The 18495-nt window shown below is 37.5% G+C and overlaps 1 protein-coding gene across 11 annotated transcripts in view; it reads right to left on the bottom strand.

Moving 5' to 3' along the window:
• The window catches only part of LOC149080384 (protein FAM91A1), a 609292-nt gene that overhangs the window by 89475 nt on the left and 501322 nt on the right, over nucleotides 1-18495 (bottom strand). For all 11 annotated transcript variants that reach the window (XR_016193568.1, XM_089239515.1, XM_089239507.1 and 8 more), the window contains one exon: nucleotides 3780-3849. Coding sequence is in view for 10 of the 11 variants with exons in the window: in XM_089239515.1 (XP_089095641.1) it covers nucleotides 3780-3849 (70 nt within the window). In the remaining variant the exon portion in view is untranslated. The remainder of the gene's footprint in view (nucleotides 1-3779; nucleotides 3850-18495) is intronic.

Raw genomic sequence — 18495 nt, 5'->3', positions numbered from 1 at the left:
TGTCTCCTATATTTTCATGCGTGATAAAAAATCCAAAATTATTTGAACCATTTTCTATGCAATGCATGCTCAAACCAAAATAGTGTTTCATTTATAGAGCACTGGGGATTGAAAAACACGCTGAGTTTTCAAATTTAACCCTATTATTCCATTATTTTGTGTTACATTCTATGAAACATAATTTTAAACCTTTGTCGTTCAAGTTTTTCCCCATCTGTTTTCTTAAAAATCCGCATTCCGTTATTTTTCATGCGCTGATAATAAAGGGGAAAAAATTCCTCATCTCTTCCATAAATTGTTTCAAGTCCATCTTGAACATGTGTGTGTGTGTTCAAGATCATTTTCATGGCCCTCACAAGGGTGGGGCTGGTAGGGCTCTAGCCCGGAGGCTAGGGACAAATCTTATTTTTTTGTCTTTTTAAATTCACCATAGAGGGGCCTATGAAATTCCTGGCATGGGGGGCCAGTTAAAACAGACTATGGGCCCGGCTATACATATAGATATGGCGGGGGGTGATAATTTTAATTCAATTAATAAGTAATTAATCAATTATTTCTTGAATTATTATTAATTACAAATTAATCAATTATTTTCTAAATTTACTTTAATTATTATTTATAATTTTCGAAATATTTTTCGAATTTCAAATTTCGAAAAAAATCGATCCGCCGTGTTTTGAGCGCTCATGGGATCACCTCAGGCCCCTTTCACACGGAGCGGATGCGGATGAGGCCGCGGGTCCGGAAGAGGTTTTAACAATTGGTATATACACTGAAGAGCCAAAAAAACTGGTTCACCTGCCTAATATCGTGTAGGGCGCCCGCAGAAGTGCCGCAACTCGACTAATGTCTGAAGTAGTGCTGGAGGTAATTGACACTATGAATCCTGCAGGGCTGTCCATAAATCCATAGGAGTAAGAGGTGGAGATCTCTTCTGAACAGCACGTTGCAAGGCATCCCAGATATGTTCAATAATCTTCATGTCTGGGGATTTAGGTGGCCAGCGGAAGTGCCTAAAGTCAGAAGAGTGTTCCTGGAGCCACTTTGTAGCAATTCTGGACGTGTGGGGTGTCGCATTGTCCTGCTGAAATTGTCCAAGTCCGTCGGAATGCACAATGGACATGAATGGGTGCAGGTGATCAGACAGGATGCTTACGTACCTGTCACCTGTCAGAGTCGTATCTAGACGTATCAGGGGTCCCATATCACGCCAACTGCACACACCCCATACCATCACAGAGCCTCCACCAGCTTGAACAGTCCACTGTTAACATGTAGGGTCCATGGATTCATGAGGTTGTCTCCATACCCGTCCATCAGCTCGAAGCAATTGGAACCGAGACTCGTCAGACCAGGCAACGTGTCTCCAGTCCTCAACAGTCCAATGCCGGTGTTGTCGGGCCCAGTTTTGTGACATGCAGTCATCAAGGGTACACGAGTGCGCCTTCGGCTCCGAAAGCCCATGTCGATGATGTTTCGTTGAATGGTTCGCACGCTGACACTTGTTGATGGCTCAGCATTGAAATCTGCAGCAATTTGCGGAAGGGTTGCACGTCTGTCACGTTTAATGATTCTTGTCTGTCGTCGTTGGTCCCGTTCTTGCATGATCTTTTTCCGGCCGCAGCGATGTCGTAGATTTAATTTTTTACCGGATTCCCGATATTCACGGTACACTCGTGAAATGGTCGTACGTGAAAATCCAAATTTCATCGCTACCTCGGACATGCTATGTCCCATCTCTCGTGCGCCGACTATAACACCACGTTCAAACTCACTTATATCTCGATAACCTGTCATTGTAGCAGCAGTAACCGATCTAACAACTATGCCAGACACTTGTTGTGCTATATAGGCGTTGCCGACCGCCGCGCCGTACTCTGATTGGTTCCATATCTCTTTATTTGCATACGCATGCCTGTACCAGTTTTTTTGGCTCTTCAGTTTACTGAGCCTTTCAAAGACGAGGCGAAATTCGCCAGCAACTTCAAAGTGTTCATGCGGGTCCGGACGTCGTCTGCATGTGTCAAAACCTAAGTGCGGGCTCCGCATCCGCACATAAAAGTTTTGACCATTAGGTTATTTGGAGCTATTCACACGACGCGGATGCGGAGCGAATTCGTCCGCATCTTTGGCTACTTTTAAAGATGATTTTGCACGGATTTTTTTTAATTATTTGCCATAAATATCCTTAAAAACACCACATGAAGGTCCATGTTCATCAATAGGATGTACCCACATACGTCTATCTCTCCGTTTCCTTCTGAGATGAAGGAATATAGCAACTTTAACTGCCTTTTGTCTATACTTTACAATTTTATACAATAAAACCTGTCAACAACGGTCACTGACGAGATCAAAATTATAAGCCGTTCTGAAATTTATTACGAATATAATTGACTAAATACTTTAATAACTTTTAAAATTAATTTAAAAATTTTAATTTTTTTCTTTTTAAATATTTAAAATTTGAAAAATATAAATATTTAAAATTTGAAAAATATAAATATTTAAAATTTGAAAAATATAAATATTTAAAATTTGAAAAATATAAATATTTAAAATTTGAAAAATATAAATATTTAAAATTTGAAAAATATAAATATTTAAAATTTGAAAAATATAAATATTTAAAATTTAAAAATATAAATATTTTTAAAATTATTTTAAATATTTAAAATTATTTTAAATATTTAAAATTATTTTAAATATTTATTTTTTAAATTTTTAATCTTTTAATTTTTTTAAACTTTAAAAAATAAGCACTTGAATAGTTTTGGTGCTCCTAATACCTACAAGTATATTTCATTCGACATTGAGTCTATAAACTAACTTCTGAAATATAAAATTTAAATTTTTTTTAACTAATCTAAGGATGGGATTTCACTCTAAAATGTTTATGAAAGTTGTTTTATAAAAGTTGAAAAAAAGCAACCAATAAATTTATCGGTTGCATTCGAGCAAATGCAACAGATCAGCTTATTGGTTGCATTTGTAAAATAATTATAAAATTTTTATAGTGGTAGTTTATAAAAGATCTTTTATAAAAGTTGAAAAATTCAAACAATAGGCGCATCGGTTAAATTCAAGCAAATGCAACCGGCGATCTTATTGGTTGCATTTTTCACGTTTTATGAAAGAGCTTTTACAAAACTTTTATAGAGTAATCCCGGCCTAAGACAGAATTGTGATGTGAATATTTCTAAGCACAGGCATTTTGAAAGTCTCCACCCCTCCTCTTTTTTCTACTTGCAAAGTCTTTGATATCTCCTGATTTTTTTTATTTCTTTTTTGGAACATCATTGGATGTTTTTGGAATATTTCTTTCATATCGTGAGGCATCAGCCTCAGCGCATATGCATTGGATTTGCAGATGCACTCAAGCACCTGTTTTGATTGCAAAAAATATTTTTACGCATATTCCTACAAGTTTTTTGTTCTGGTGACTAGTGACTGCTCACTAATAGAAAAAAAAAATCATTTCTCACTCAAAAAATAAAATACAATTGCACACAAGACAAAATTTTTTCAGATGTTATGCTCTGCCATAATTAATAATTTTTCCGTTACAGTCATCCTTGAAGCTGACAGTCGCACCCAAAGCGGTTGAAAATGTATTCTTCAAGCGCTTTGGTCACACCTTTCACTATCTGGTGTCACGTGTTCTCGTATGCCAATCATTGCATGAATTTATGAAATTTAAATAAATTATTATATTAACAATTTGAAAGTTGTATTGTACTGAGATACCCTGTGTATATACGCACACTTTAAATACTCACATGATATCTTGATATGAAATCTAATACTTTGAGGCACATTCTCTCATTCGATTCTACCATGTACTGCAAGCTGTAAAAAGTAAAGATGAACTACTGTTAATAATATACGATAATTTGTAAATGCAGATTGCATGAGGAATACAGGGGCCCTACCATCCCCTATGCTTATAAAAGGATAATCCGCGAGAAACCGACGGCTAGTGTTTGCGATTACTATAGGTGTTCATGCTGAGAGCGCATGCACATTAGAGACAAATAGATATTCGAGAATTGATACATTTAAATAGATCTGGCTAGCAGGAACTGTTGAGCAGTTAGTACGACGTCAAATCGAAGGCAACCGAAACTCTCATAGCTCCTTACCCGCCTGTGTGTAACGCTTTTTTCGCCCCCCCCTCTCTCTCTCTCTCTTACATCAATTTTTTGAATGATTATTGATTTTTTTTTCTTTTTCACTTGCATTCGAAGCTGTTATTAAACGTCCCGCCATCCCCGGAAGTGTGCGGGGTCACGATGCGCTTGGAGCGGGGGATGGTGTATCAGCCAGCCGCCTCACACACGTTTTATTAGTTTTCGAAAAATAAAATATTTGTATCATAAAGTATTTGATTTTTTTATGATTGCATTGTAATTATTTTTCAAAAATAAATGAAAAAACGAATTTTTCACAAATGCAACGCCATCGTGAGTGTAAAATACCATAATCCGAATCTCAGTCAGTGATTCCCTCCACTTCTTAAGCAAGCATCGTTTTCTCTCCGTATGTACGGAGAAAAATTCAAAGAATCATCCGAAGATGTAAGGTAAAAGAGGAGGAAAAAAACGAGTGGGAGTCGAACCACGAACCTTTCGATTTCCTATGATTCGACGCCGTACCAATTCGTTACCACAGAGACGAGAGATTTATGAGATATTAAGATGGAGGTGACTAACTGCCAACAGTTGATGCTAACCGGTCCTATTTAAATATATCAATTCTCGAGCAGGCATGCGCTCTCAGAATGGGCACCTATAGTAATCGTGAGCGCTAGACGTCAGTTTCTGTCGGATTCTTTTATTACTATGGGGGATGGTAGGGCCCCAGATATTGCATTGCTATACAAAACATCATTCGACAAAATATAAGGGAACTACAAAAAACCAATGTTTATTTTTTTTCTTCAATTTATCATTATTCACACACACAATATATATATATATAATCTATATACAGTAAAACCTCTCGATAACCTACACCCATGGGACCAAAACTTTTGTCCGCTAACGGGGAGTGTCCGCTATTAGGGAGGTACGATATACGATAGAACATCATTTATACGACTTTCACATTTATATGACACCACTGGAGCAATGTTTATGAAATTTGATCCCCAGTTTCATTTAGTGATGTAAAGAAAAGAGTTTTTTTTTTACAAAATTCAACCCCTTAGGAGGGTCATAAAAGGGGTTCAAAGGTTATACAGAGGAATCACACGGAGCCGAAACCGCTGGAGCAATATTTATGAAATTGTCTCCGTAGTTTCATTTCGTGATGTAAAGAAAAGTGGTTTTTTTTTCTGTTTTTTTTTACAAAATTCATCCCGTAAGGGGGTCAGAAAAGGGGTTCAAAGGTTATACAGAGAAATCACGAGGGGCCGAAACCGCTGGAGAAATATTTATGAAATTTGGTCCGTAGTTTTATTTCCTGACGTAAACAAAATGTTTTTTTTTACAAAAATCCCCCCTAAGAGGGGTGATAAAAGGGGTTCAAAGGCGTGTCCGAAAAATTCACCGCCAGCAATTCACCGACAACAATTCGCCACCGGAAAATTCGCCGCTAGGAAAATTCACCGACAACAGTTCGATGCGAGTCAGCGAACGATTGAGTTACTGAGTTAGTGAGAGAAGAGTGACCTAGTATGTGGGTGAGTGACCCAGTGAGTGGGTGATCTAGTGAGTGTGTGACCTAATGAGTATGCGACTGAGTGACCTAGTGAGTGAATTAGTTAGTTTTAACCTATTAGTGTCACAAATGATTAAAAAATCCGATTGTTCTATATTATATTGTCTATATTACAATATTGACCTAATAGTATATTTATAGCTTCAGCGGTTTTGGCTCGGCGATGATGAATCAGTGTCAGAACATGTTATTTTATATACAGTATATAGATGTAGATACGCACTAATAAGACGGGATTTCTGAAAGTTCATTACCCATGGGGATCATGAGGTGTTCAAGTGGTATAGGAAAAAATAATCCATCGCTTACTGATGATCAACAATGTTTTTTATAACATGAAAGAGATAACAGGAGATGATTTTGAACATTTTAGGGAGTTAATACATCGCATATCCACTTACTTTATTATCTTTTACTTCTGTTATTATTCTTTTTAACGTTTCGTTACAAGATTCTGAGTAAAATATAGAGTTAATGGAATTATTGAATATATATTCTCTTGTGCAACAGCAATTTGTAATTTCTTTCGTATCATCTACATTTCTTCTAATAAAGTCGTTATTAAAACTTTCCGCCATATCTTTAGGATCACTCACTAGGTTACTTACTCACTAGAACACTCATCCACTCAGTAGCTCACTCACTCAGTCACGGATTCAGTATGTCGGTCACTCACTCCCTCATGAACCCAGTAGCTCGCTCGCTCACTCAATTGCTCACTCCCTCGCTTTCTAACACGCATCGAACTGTTGTCGATGAATTTTCCGTAAATCGTTCAAAGGTTATACAGAGAAATCATGCCGATTCAAAAGTGCTGAAGCAATATTTATGAAATTTGGTCCGTAGTTTATTTCATAACAAAGAAAAAGGGGGTTTCTTTTTACAAAATTCGACCCCTAAGAGGGTCATAAAAGAGGTTCAAAGGTTATACAGAAAAATCACGATACCGCTGGAGCAATATTTATAAAATTTGGTCCGCAGTTCTATTTCATGACGTAAGGAAAAAAGGGTTTTGTTTTTTTACAAAATTCGACCCCCTGAGAAGCACCCCATGCCGAGCCGAAACCACTAGAATAATATTTAAGAAATTTGGACCGTAGTTTCATTTCGTGATGTAAAGAAAAGGTTTTTTTTGTGTTTTTTAAAAAATTCAACCCCTAAGGGGGGTGGGTGATAAGGGGGTTCAAAAAGGTTATGCAGAAAAATCACGCCGAGTCGGAAGAGCTGAAGCAATATTTACGAAATTTGGTCCGTACTTTTATTTCATTACGTAACGGAAAGGGTTTTTTTACAAAAATCAACCCCTGGGGGGAGGGTCATAAAAGGGGTTCAAAGGTTATACAGAAAAATCCCGCGGAGCCGAAACCGCTGGATTTATGAAATTTGGTCCATAGTTTCTTTCATGACTAAGAAAATGGGTTTTTTAAAATAAAATTCAACCCCTTAGGGGGTCATAAAAGGGGTTCAAAGGTTATAGAGAGAAATCATGATGAGCCGAAACCACTGGAGCAAATTTATGAAATTTGATCCTTAGTTTTATTTCATGACGTAAAGAAAACGGAGGGTTTTTTTTACAAAATTCAACCCCGAAGGATAATCATAAGGGTGTTCAAAGGTTATTCAGAGAAATCACGCTTAGCCGAAACCGCTGGAGAAATATTTATGAAATTTGGTCCGTAGTTTCATTTTATGACGTAAAGAAAATGGGGTTTTTTTTACAAACGTCAACCCCTCAGGAGGGTCATAAGAGGGTTCAAAGGTTATACAGCAAAATCAAGCGGAGCCGAAACCCTTGGAACAATATTTATGAAATTTGGTCAGTAATTTTATTTCCTGACGTAAATATAAAGGTTTTTTTTAAACGAAATTCGACCCGAAGAGGGGATTAAACGGGTTTCAAAGGTTATACATAGAAATCACGCGGAGCCGAAACCGCTGGAGCAATATTTATAAAATTTGGTCCGTAGTTTTATTTGATGACATAAAAAAGGGTTGTTTTTTTTTACAAAATTCGACCCCGGGGCATAGGCGTAAACTTATTGAAAATGTTGGGGGGACTTAGGCTCAAATAACGAAACCTCGTTTATACGACGCGTCCTATAAATGCGGAAACCGTATAAGTGGAACTTTTTTCGAAAACTACCCCCCCCCCTCCCTTTTTTTACAGACGTTTCCCAAAAAATAATTTGTAAAAAATCTCGTTTTGATTCAAAATCTTATGCTTGAGGAGAAATATGCTATCATAACATTACTGTTGCTAAAGTCTCAAGCAATTTTACGGTATTCATTTCAAGATTTAACAGAATTTTTTTTTTTTTTTTTAAACCTTATGTTAAAACGTCCTATACTTGTTTGTTTTGCTCTTTTGGTTTCGATATCTAAGCAAAAAGTAAATGATGTATTGAGTTCCGTTGTTGAAAGATTTTTCTCTTGAAGAAAGAACTAATACATGTTTGCTATCAGCAGGGCCGGAACTAGAGAGAGGGGCAGAAGAGGCAACTGTGGCCCGGGCATCAAAATTTAGGGGGCGGCATTTTTATAGCTGGGAACAGAGAACACCGTTACAAAATTATCGAATGCGGGGGCAGCAAAAATCCCTGGTACGGCCCTGGCTATCAGCATACCATAGCCCGTTCAATAATTATTTCAGTTCCTGTCAAAAGCCATTGAACCAGTCAATCATCTTAAATTTTATGGCTTTTTCAATAAAAAATATGCATGAGAAACTACAGTCGATCCCGCTTAGTTTTTCCGCTTACAACGTTTCTTCATTATGTGTTTTTGAAAACCGGGAAACACTGTATTTCAATGACACGGTTTTACCAATTCAAAAATTATTTAATATTGGATTGATAGAAATGGTGTTTTCCAAAACTTGCGAGTTCGAATCAATGTGAAAACGTTGATTAATTGAAGTGTATACAGTCAGGGCCCTGGGTAAAGCAGGAATTAGGAGGCTCTTGCGGCAAGAGTCAAAGATGTTAATTAGTCAGTGAATGTATGTTGTTTGAATTTCGAGGGCTTAAAGTTATGAAGGCTTCATTTGCCCATTCAGAAATTAGGCCCTGTATACAGGGATAATGTATAGGAATGTATAGCAACTGAAGCCAAACGTCGTGCAAATGAGTAAGGTCAGAAACGTAATGAGGAGACGTATAGAAAGGGTTCCATTACATTTTCCTATATGCAGTAAAATCTCCACAGATGATCACCTGTACTCAAACACAAATATGTGCTTCAGTGGTCGTAAAATTCGGCGTAAAAGTTCTATGGCGAAGCCTCGTAGGCTCCTCTTTTATTCATTTATCGAATTTACTGATTTATTTTATTTTCTTCGAGTGGCTGTGGAGCCCCCGGGAAGTGCACACAGAGCACCGGTTGAGAACCACTGCTTCAGTGAAAAGTTTCCCAAACTTTTTGTTCCATAGCTTTAAAAAAAATTTCTTTCTCATCTCTCCCAACTCAAGCCCACCCATAGGATCTTATACTAAACCCATAGCTTCTAACGGCCCTCTGGACTATTGCATCGACCCCTTCCCCAGGGGGCGATATTTCACACTTTGGAAAACACTGCTACAGTGGCCAATCTTGGTTATTATACAACTTAATTCAATGAAAGGTCACCCAGCGGGAGACTGGAAATTGACCTTTTTTTGCACTATTTATAAATTTATTATGATTAGTCCTGTTTGTTGCATTTACATATTTTAACCTCTTTTTAGCATTAATGTGTGTATAAATGTATGTAATTGAAGAATTTTCAAAATAAGTGCATATTTTCAAGTTGTGCGGAAGATTAATTAAATTTTTATAATTTTTCAAATTATTATTGCTCGGTTGGTGGCAACACTGAAGTAGAGAAGTAAAATAAATATAATATACTAAATAAATAAATATATATACTATAAAAGTAATATAGCGATCCGTCGCAAATTTCTCGTGCTCTGCTGTATCAAAGTAATCTCAATACTAAAGTACGATTTACGCGTGCCTTTAGTTTCCCAGGTATATTTTATTATTTTATTTTTGTCCTTTTTGCCAGGCAGTTCAACAATAAGTTCACAGACTATGAGTAATATAATGTGTGACAAATGCAGAAAGTTTTTTTCGGGGAAAAGTGATGTCATGAAATGTATCAAATGCTGGAAATGCTTCCATCCTTCATGCGTAAATGTTCCACCTTTGATAACTGAAACTGAAAAAGCACGATGGAAGTGTATTGCTTGTGTTGGGTCCGAGCTCGGAGCGTGTGCTGAAAATATACCCTCATCGAAGACAGCTGATCGGTTTTCCGACGAAGCGGGCCATGTAACTAATGATGATGATGAGCCTCTTGTTCCAGTGTGCGTGTCCCAGTTGAAGCGAAAGGATCGCTCGCCGGCCGATGAATCTATTATGCCATCTCGCAATATGAGATCACGCGTAAGAAAATTGATAGATCTCGAAAATCAACCGGACGAAGACTTTGATCTAAATGGGGGAGTAAAAATGCTGTTATCCTTGCATGTTGACCTCCATGAAAGCTTGGAATCTGTGTCCGGTAAGGTGGACAACTTACAGTGTGAGCTGCAAAGGTTTGAATCGTCCCTAGGAATTTTGGAAAATCGTGTTGGTGAAATGATATCTCGTGAAGACATCGGAAATCTGTATCGTTTGAACAGGCTGATGGTGGACAAAATTGATGAACTGGAAAACAGACAGATAAGATGTCTGTGCTTGGGAATGCTAGCAAGCTGAAGGGTTCTAAGATATTCATCAATGAGGACTTCAGTGCTCGCACCAGGTATGCTAGAAAGAAGTTGCTTGATTTTGCGAAAGATCCGCAGAACCCAGAGCGCAGCAGTTTTTCACTTAGGTACAACAGATTATTAATGAACGGAAAGATTTTCAGGTTCGATCACGAAAAAGATTCGGTCTACGAAGACCAGCGTGTGAGTGATCCTTCGTCTGACAATCAATTAAGAGCGAGTGTTTAACCAGAGTGATTTGATTATTGGTAATCATGCCCGAAATGATACTGGTGATTTCACAGCCAGAGGGGAAAGTTGTAGCTATTTTATGTGTCGAAGTGCGGTTTCGACCAGTGGGCGGATTGATCCTGACTATCATAGTTTTATAAATAGTAATTCATACGTTTTCAATACAATTTGATTCTCCTAAACGGTTGCTTACCCTCTGATCATAAGGGTGAATTCACATACCTGGGGCACAACGGTGCGAGCGTAATTGATTTGATGTTTGTTTCCGAGGTTCTCTATACCCAATCGGTGATCGATTTTGAGGTGGGTGATGATCCTGCTTCTGATCACATGCCGATTTGGATGTCATTTTTCGACCCCCGTGAAATATCTTATCAGAGGCTTATTAGACGTTCTGTAGAAAGAGCTCGATGGATTGAGAGCTCACGGATAGAATTTTGTCAAAATCTTGATACGAATTTGATGGAGATGTCTGAATCAGATTTTATAAACGATCCCCAACTTTTCACCACTGCTTTAATCAATTCGGCTAAAAATTCAGGAATGATCAAAACAACTCAACTGTCTGGTTCTAATACGACTGGTTTTAATCCTAAATGGTATGATGACGAATGTCGTGCGTCGAAAATTGAAATGCGTAAAACACTTCGTAAACTAAAAAAAGACTATTCTGTATTACTCTCGTTACAATATCGCGCTCTGCGTAATAAACACAAAAAAAATTGTGAACAAAAGAGACGGAATTATTTTGCAAATTTGAATGAGATGCTCATAAATAGCCGAGATTCAAAAACATTTTGGTCACTCTTGGCTAATCAAAACAAAAATCCCTTTGTTCCGAATAGTATATCGAAACAAGATTGGTTTGATCACTTTTTTAACCTGTTTAGCCCTGAGCCTGCTTCTCACATTATTTATGCAATTCATAACGAAGGCATAGATCCCATCTTAGATACTAAGATTTCACCGTCCGAACTAAATACAGCTCTAACAAATCTTAAAATTAGCAAAACACATGGAGTGGATCTCATAGTAAATGAATTTCTGATCAATCTAACCCCCATTGGTATAAATTTACTGCTCAAAATTTTTAATAATTTTCTAGAAAAAACCTACGTTTCAAAAGATTGGCTTAAGTCATGGTGCTGCCGATCTATAAAAAAGGTGATCGCTCTCTACCATCCAACTACCGCCCGATATCATTAGTATCTTGTCAGTTTAAATTGTTCACGTCTATTTTGAATAATAGATTGACAAAATGGCTACAGACAAACAAGCTCATTCCAGAAGAGCAAGATGGTTTTAGAAAAAATTACAGCTCTGTCGATCAGATCTTTGTACTCAACTGTATAATACAAGAGAAGCTCTCTAGACCTCGCGGAAGATTTTATGTCTTGTACGTTGACTTCAAGAATGCATTTGACAGCATAGACCATGGGATCCTTTTTTATGTCTTAAGTAGATTTGGTTTGAGTTCTCGCTTCGTAAATTTGATCAAAGATATTTATCGCAAAGCTTCACTAACAATGAGTACTGATCATGGTTCTACTGATAAAATTTATATTCAAAAAGGACTTCTGCAGGGAGAAATATTAAGCCCAACCTTATTTTCTTTATACATTGTTGAACTTATAAACCGTTTCAATAACTCTGACATTTCTCCTATTCAACTTAGTTCAACAACCTCAATTCATTCTCTATTTTTTGCTGATGATTTAGTAATTTTGGGGGACTCGGCAATAAATTTACAAATAAAAATAAACATACTTGATAGGTTTTGTGAGGAATTTCGGTTAAAAATAAATGTTGATAAAACCAAGGTCATGGTATTCAGACGCGCTGGTAAATTGAAAAATGCCGAGAAGTGGAGATTACGGAATACCCCACTTGAAATAGTAAATAATTATACATATTTGGGTGTCCCGTTTTCGTCATCCGGTTCGTTCACCCTTGCAAAAACTAGATTTGTGGCAAAGACAAAATTGGCTATCCAAAACGCTTGGCCAATTTTTGTAAAGGCAAAAATTTCATCCATCAATGTCGCTATGAAACTCTTCCATTCAATAATATTGTCCGTGCTGACATACGCAGCACCAGTCTGGTCGGCAGACTATATTGGTGATCTGGAACATATTTTTTCTTTTTTCGTAAAAAAATTATTGCAAATATCACCAAATACACCCGAATACATGATTCGCGTTGAATTGGGTCAACCTCGAGTGGCAATTACACTAAAAAAACTTCTTATTAAATTTTATGGACGAATCTTATCTATGAATAGCTCAAGATTTCCTAGGTTATGTTTCTCTAAACTTTTGAACAACTTGTTGGGCTCACAGGGAAACTCTAAAAGTAACTGGTTAAATTCCATTTTCAAAATTTTTGACAATACTGGCTTCAGCTACCTCAAAATGGTCGAAGATCCCACTGTTCTCAAACAACACCTCCCATTTATAATTCACACGCTGATATCACAGAGTATTCAATTAGACATGCGATTCCTACAAACATGCTATGGTTCTGTTTTTTACCGCACTATTAAAAATGTTTTTGGAGCGGAGGATTACCTTTTGAGCACATCTGGGATTTTGTTCAAAAGAATATTAATTCAATTGCGTTTTGGTAGCAATTCTATTAGGATAAACGACAATTTTTTAATTATTAATTCCAATAGTAACTGTACATACTGCAATTTAAATCAGCTGGAAACGTGGAATCATGTGTTTCTTTACTGCCCTACTTTTGAGAACTACAGAAGAAAATATTTTAAACATATATTACGCCCTTCCCTCGAACAAATACTAACATTGAGAAATGTCGATATACGTGATGTATATAATTTCCTTATTAATGTAGCCAGACATCGATCACTGTACAGTGAATAAGCCTTATTCCGGTTAATATAAAATTGCAAGTCTAGTATTTGGATATAGACTTTGTATGTGTTTCTTGTATAACTAATTATTTTATTTTATTTACTTTTTTTTCACCTGTTTTTTTAACGATACTAGTTGTTTCATGTTGAGATACTTGGTGATTGTTTCAGGTTTGCTTATGTTAATGTTATTGTAATGTAAATTTTGTGTTGCTACCCACTTTGAAATTGGCTTATTGCCAAATCAATAAAGTAAGTAAGTAAATTATTATTGCTCATAATACAATAAAAGTTCGTTATAACGACAGCTTACAACCACGAGAAAAATTTACGTTGTAACGTACTTTTCATTATAAACGAATTTTCACTTTTTAGTCTGTAAGGACATAAAATTATTGTAAATTGCTGCTTTATCTGCATTGGAACGTCTTTGAGACCATTTCATTCTAATATTAACGAATGAAAGAGCTCTAGTCATGAAATTGATTTTTGATCTCAAAGCAGTTGATTCTCTAAGAGTATAAGACGTTTTTCATAGAATTTTGTCTTTTTTTTCAAGTAATATCTCTCAGGAGAAAAATCCGCCGATTTTTGACATTGTTCATGTATTGTTACTTGTGTGAACGTGTAGTTTGCTTCATTTGTCGAGTAACTTTTTCTTTCTATTAGTGAGCAGCTTCAGTACTAGTAACTAGAAATTCCTAAATAAAGTACATGTAAGAAGTCATTTGCATGAAAATATGTTTTTGTAAATGAATATGCACCGAGACAAATAGAAAAGATGCATTTAAAAATGTATTTGCGTGGTTATTTGTTCTTTAACATATATTTTCTCAGTTTTAGTTTATATTTTGCCATTTTTTAAGTGGAAAAATTCAGGCTCTAATTATAACAATCATTTTGTGTATTGTTACCAAAGTGAATAGGACAGGAGCGTAGCCAGAAATTTCGTTCGGGGGGGGGGGCAAAGTGATAGAACAATAGATTTAGCCATCTTTTTCCTTTTTTTGGTCATTTTCTCACGTTTCGGGGGGACCAGACAACCAAGTCTTCCCCCTCGCTACGCCCTTGGAATGGGGCTGCCCCTGAGCAGGAGCGTACGCAAGAAAACCGAAAACGGGAAAAATGGAAAAAAAGGCTCAAATACATGGAAAAAAAATTTTCAAATGTTTGGAAGAATTTCGGAAACCGATTTTTTTTTTTAATTTTCTCTTCCTGCTTTCTTTCTCCCACAAATTTCCGCTGTGACGTCCATCGAATCCTACCCCTTGAACTTATGTGGACTGCCCCGGCGGGTGCAGACAAAACATCTGCCGGTTGTAAACACCTGCTCCTGTAGAGGTAGTACGCCGTCGTCTAACAAGAGATAAGAACTTAGTCAGAGAGAGATGAACCGAGATAGTGAAAGGATGTGCGACCAACGTGGTCGACACTAAAGTATTTTAACTAAAATGTAGAATGTACATGTATTGTTACTTAAAATTAAAAATCATTTAATCAAGAATAATGATTTGTTATCTCATTGGCAAAAATGAGTTCACCACTACGCTACAGCTAAAAATTTGGTGGCAGCGGTTTGGATGTGTTTCACGTCGTTTTGATGTTCCTCTTCGTAAAAGTTTTTGATTGTTGATGTCTCCAACAGGAGTTTCGAATTCGGCCATCCGTGCCGTCGAAAGATTTGGTCATCAGTGCCATTGAGGGATTTGGTCATCAGTGCCATTGAGAGATTTGGTCATCAGTGCCATTGAGAGATTTGGTCATCAGTGCCATTGAGAGATCCGGCCATCCGTGCCGTGGAGAAATCTGGCCATCCGTGCCGTGGAGAAATCTGGCCATCCGTGCCGTGGAGAGATTCGGCCATCCGTGCCGTATTCGGTCATCCGTGCCGTAGGGAAATATTCACTCATCAGTGCCGTCTGGATAAATCTCGGAACTCTGGAGGAATTGGGTCATCAGCTCCGTCAGGAGAACAATAAGTGCCATGAAGTAGAGTAGTGTGTAAACAGCAGTTTCACCCAGTGACTTTTGCGACAGTGATAGTTATTGTTGGATCATCAGATCATCTCGTTCGGTTCTAAGTCTCTCCGAAGTCCGAAGGGGTAAGTGCCATGATTAAGGCAAAAAATTTTTTTTGAGGCACAGTATTGTTTAAAATGTACCGCAGTTGATTTTATTTATTTGTGGTAGATTGTATATTTTGATTATTCTTGAAAAATAGTTGAATTACTTTTATTTTGAAGTCAGTTTGTATAACTAATATTATCAGCTATGGCATTCCTTGCAAAAGCTAGAAAAGAAGATTTGAGGTTGTTAGCGGAAGAGTTGGGGGAGAATGTGAATGATAGAATGAGAATTTTGGATCTAAAAAGACTGATTATGAATTCAGCATATTTTGAAGAAGAGTTTGTTAAGGGGCAATTTTTTAATATTGTCGAAGAGCGAGAGGCTAGGGAGGAATTAGCTAAGAGAAAACTTCAGGAAGAAATAAAAGAGAAACAGAAAAAAGAAGAATTCGCGAGAAAACAAATGGAGGAAGAGGCAGAAGAAAAAGGAAAAAGGGAAGAACGGGAGTTTGAATTAGAGAAACTACGCTTAGAAGCAGCAATAAAAAACGAGGGTCGAGGTTGTTTGGATTTCGATATAAGAAGCGGTGGGGGAAGTTATGAGCTGACAAAGCTTGTCCCCAAGTTCGATGAAAAGGAAATGGATATCGCGTTGTTTCTTGCTTTATTTGAAAGGCAAGCCAAAAGAGTGGGGGTAGAAAAAAAAAAAGTGGGTATCAGCCATGTTGACTCTTTTACCACCCGACGTGATACAACTTATAGCAAAGGAATCCGAAGAAAATTTTGATAACTTTGAACACATCAAAATAGTTCTCCTAAACAGGTTCAAAATGACCCCAGAAAATTTTCGATTAAAATTTGTCAAACATCAGAGAAATTCAGCCAAGCCGTGGCGGGATTTCGTTTTTGAACTTTCTAAATATTTTGATGAGTGGGTGGAAGGTTTGCAAGTGACTGATTTTGAAGGGCTAAAAAAATTGATGGTCACTGATCAAATAAAAAGGCGCGTTCCACCGGAAATAAGAGAGCATTATATTGATGAGTGGGCGAAAATTATCACTCCCTATGATTTGGCCGAAAAATTGGATGCTTACGAGAATGTTAGAGAAGGGTCGAAAAACCCTCAGGACAAAAAGTATAGCAATAATAGATGGCAATATGCGGAAAAAAAGTTCTCTAATAAATCTGCCCACTACGAGAAAAAAAATCTACAAGAACATAGAGAATTTGAGAAACGTAGGTCCCTTAAATGCTATCAATGTGGTTCGCCATCGCATTTACGTCCGAACTGCCCAAAATTGAAGCGAACATCAGAGGGTACAGTTAATTATTTTAATGATGGGTCAAGAGATCTTTTAGACCCATATACAACCCTTGGTAGAGTAAATGGCATTCCTATGAAAATTTTGAGGGATTCCGGGGCCACAATAGATATAGTTTGTGAGAAGCTTATCACTCCTGATATGTTGACAGGTGAAAACATATGGCTTAAAACGCCGTTAGATCCTGATCCCAAGTGCCTACCCTTGGCACATGTTGAATTATGCGGTAGTTTTGGGAAAATATGTACCAAAGCAGCAGTCATTAGAAACGAATTAGATCAGGGGCGGTATCTCTTAGGAAACCGTACGGCAGAATTATTGGAAGGGTGTGAGAAGCCTTGTCTTTTGTCCCCAGAGGCGATGAATGCCGTAGAAACAAGGGCTCAAACGAAAGCAAAGTTTAATAAGGGGATCATCCCAGAAGAGAAAAATGTTGAAGTTCTCGGGGAGAGTTGTTTAGGCGCGCAAGAAAATGAAGAGGCAGGTGATGATCGTCTGTTATCAGATATTATTGTTGACGAAAGTGATAATCTTCAATTGCCAGAAATCAGTGAAGGGGCTGAGGAATTGTCTTTGTTGAAGGTTAGTTCTAAGAAACTGTCTAAAATGCAGCAGGACTGTCAATCCTTAAGGGAATTGATTACATTGGCCCAAAAGCCTGTAAATCCTACTGCGAAGAAAACGTATGTTTTTGAAAACAATCTGTTGTTTAAGATGCATGAGGACCACCTCGGAAACATAACAAAACTACTACTAGTACTGATAGAACTCAGAAATAGTGTTAAGGCACTTTGCCATGAAAGCACTTCGGCTCATGTAGGAGTTACAAAATCAAAAGATAAGCTTTTGAGATATTTCTTTTGGCCTGGGTGTTATAAAGATATGGAGGAATATGTGCGTACTTGTGACCAATGTCAAAGAGCGGGAAAACCTAACGAAAAGAAGAAGGCACCTCTCAAATTGGTTCCCATTATTCAGGAAGTATTTTCAAAAATTAACATAGACGCTTGTGGACCTCTTCCAGAGACCCCAACTGGGAAACGGTACATCATTACAGCCATGTGTCTATCTTCTAAATACCCAGAAGCTATACCGGTCGTTGATATTAAATCAGTGAGTGTGGTCAATGCACTACTCGAGATATTTAGCAGGACAGGTTTCCCGAAAGAAGTACAGTGTGATCAAGGGACGTCGTTTACGAGTGCTCTCACTTCGGAATTCTTTCAGAGATTTGGGGTTAAGGTGAGTCACAGCTCCGTGTATCACCCACAGTCCAACCCTGTGGAACGGTTTCACAGAACCATTAAACGTTTGTTGCGGTGTCTGTGTGAAGAATCTGGGCCCGATTGGGAAAAACACCTTCCGCTAGCATTGTTAGCGTTACGTACAGTTACACACGAAAGTACAGGGTTCACTCCTTCAGAACTAGTTCACGGGAAGAATCTAAGAACTCCAGAAACATTAGTGTATGAACAGTGGACACAGTCAGGGGATGAGGAAAGTCCTGTTACAGAATATGTTCTTAAACTCAT

This window comes from Pholcus phalangioides, unplaced genomic scaffold (genome assembly GCF_987345545.1).
Source record: "Pholcus phalangioides strain wild (caught in Gottingen) unplaced genomic scaffold, Ppha-v1.0 ptg000011l_1, whole genome shotgun sequence".
Taxonomy (NCBI): Eukaryota; Metazoa; Arthropoda; class Arachnida; order Araneae; family Pholcidae; genus Pholcus; species Pholcus phalangioides.
This window is presented reverse-complemented; position numbering and strand designations above follow the sequence as displayed.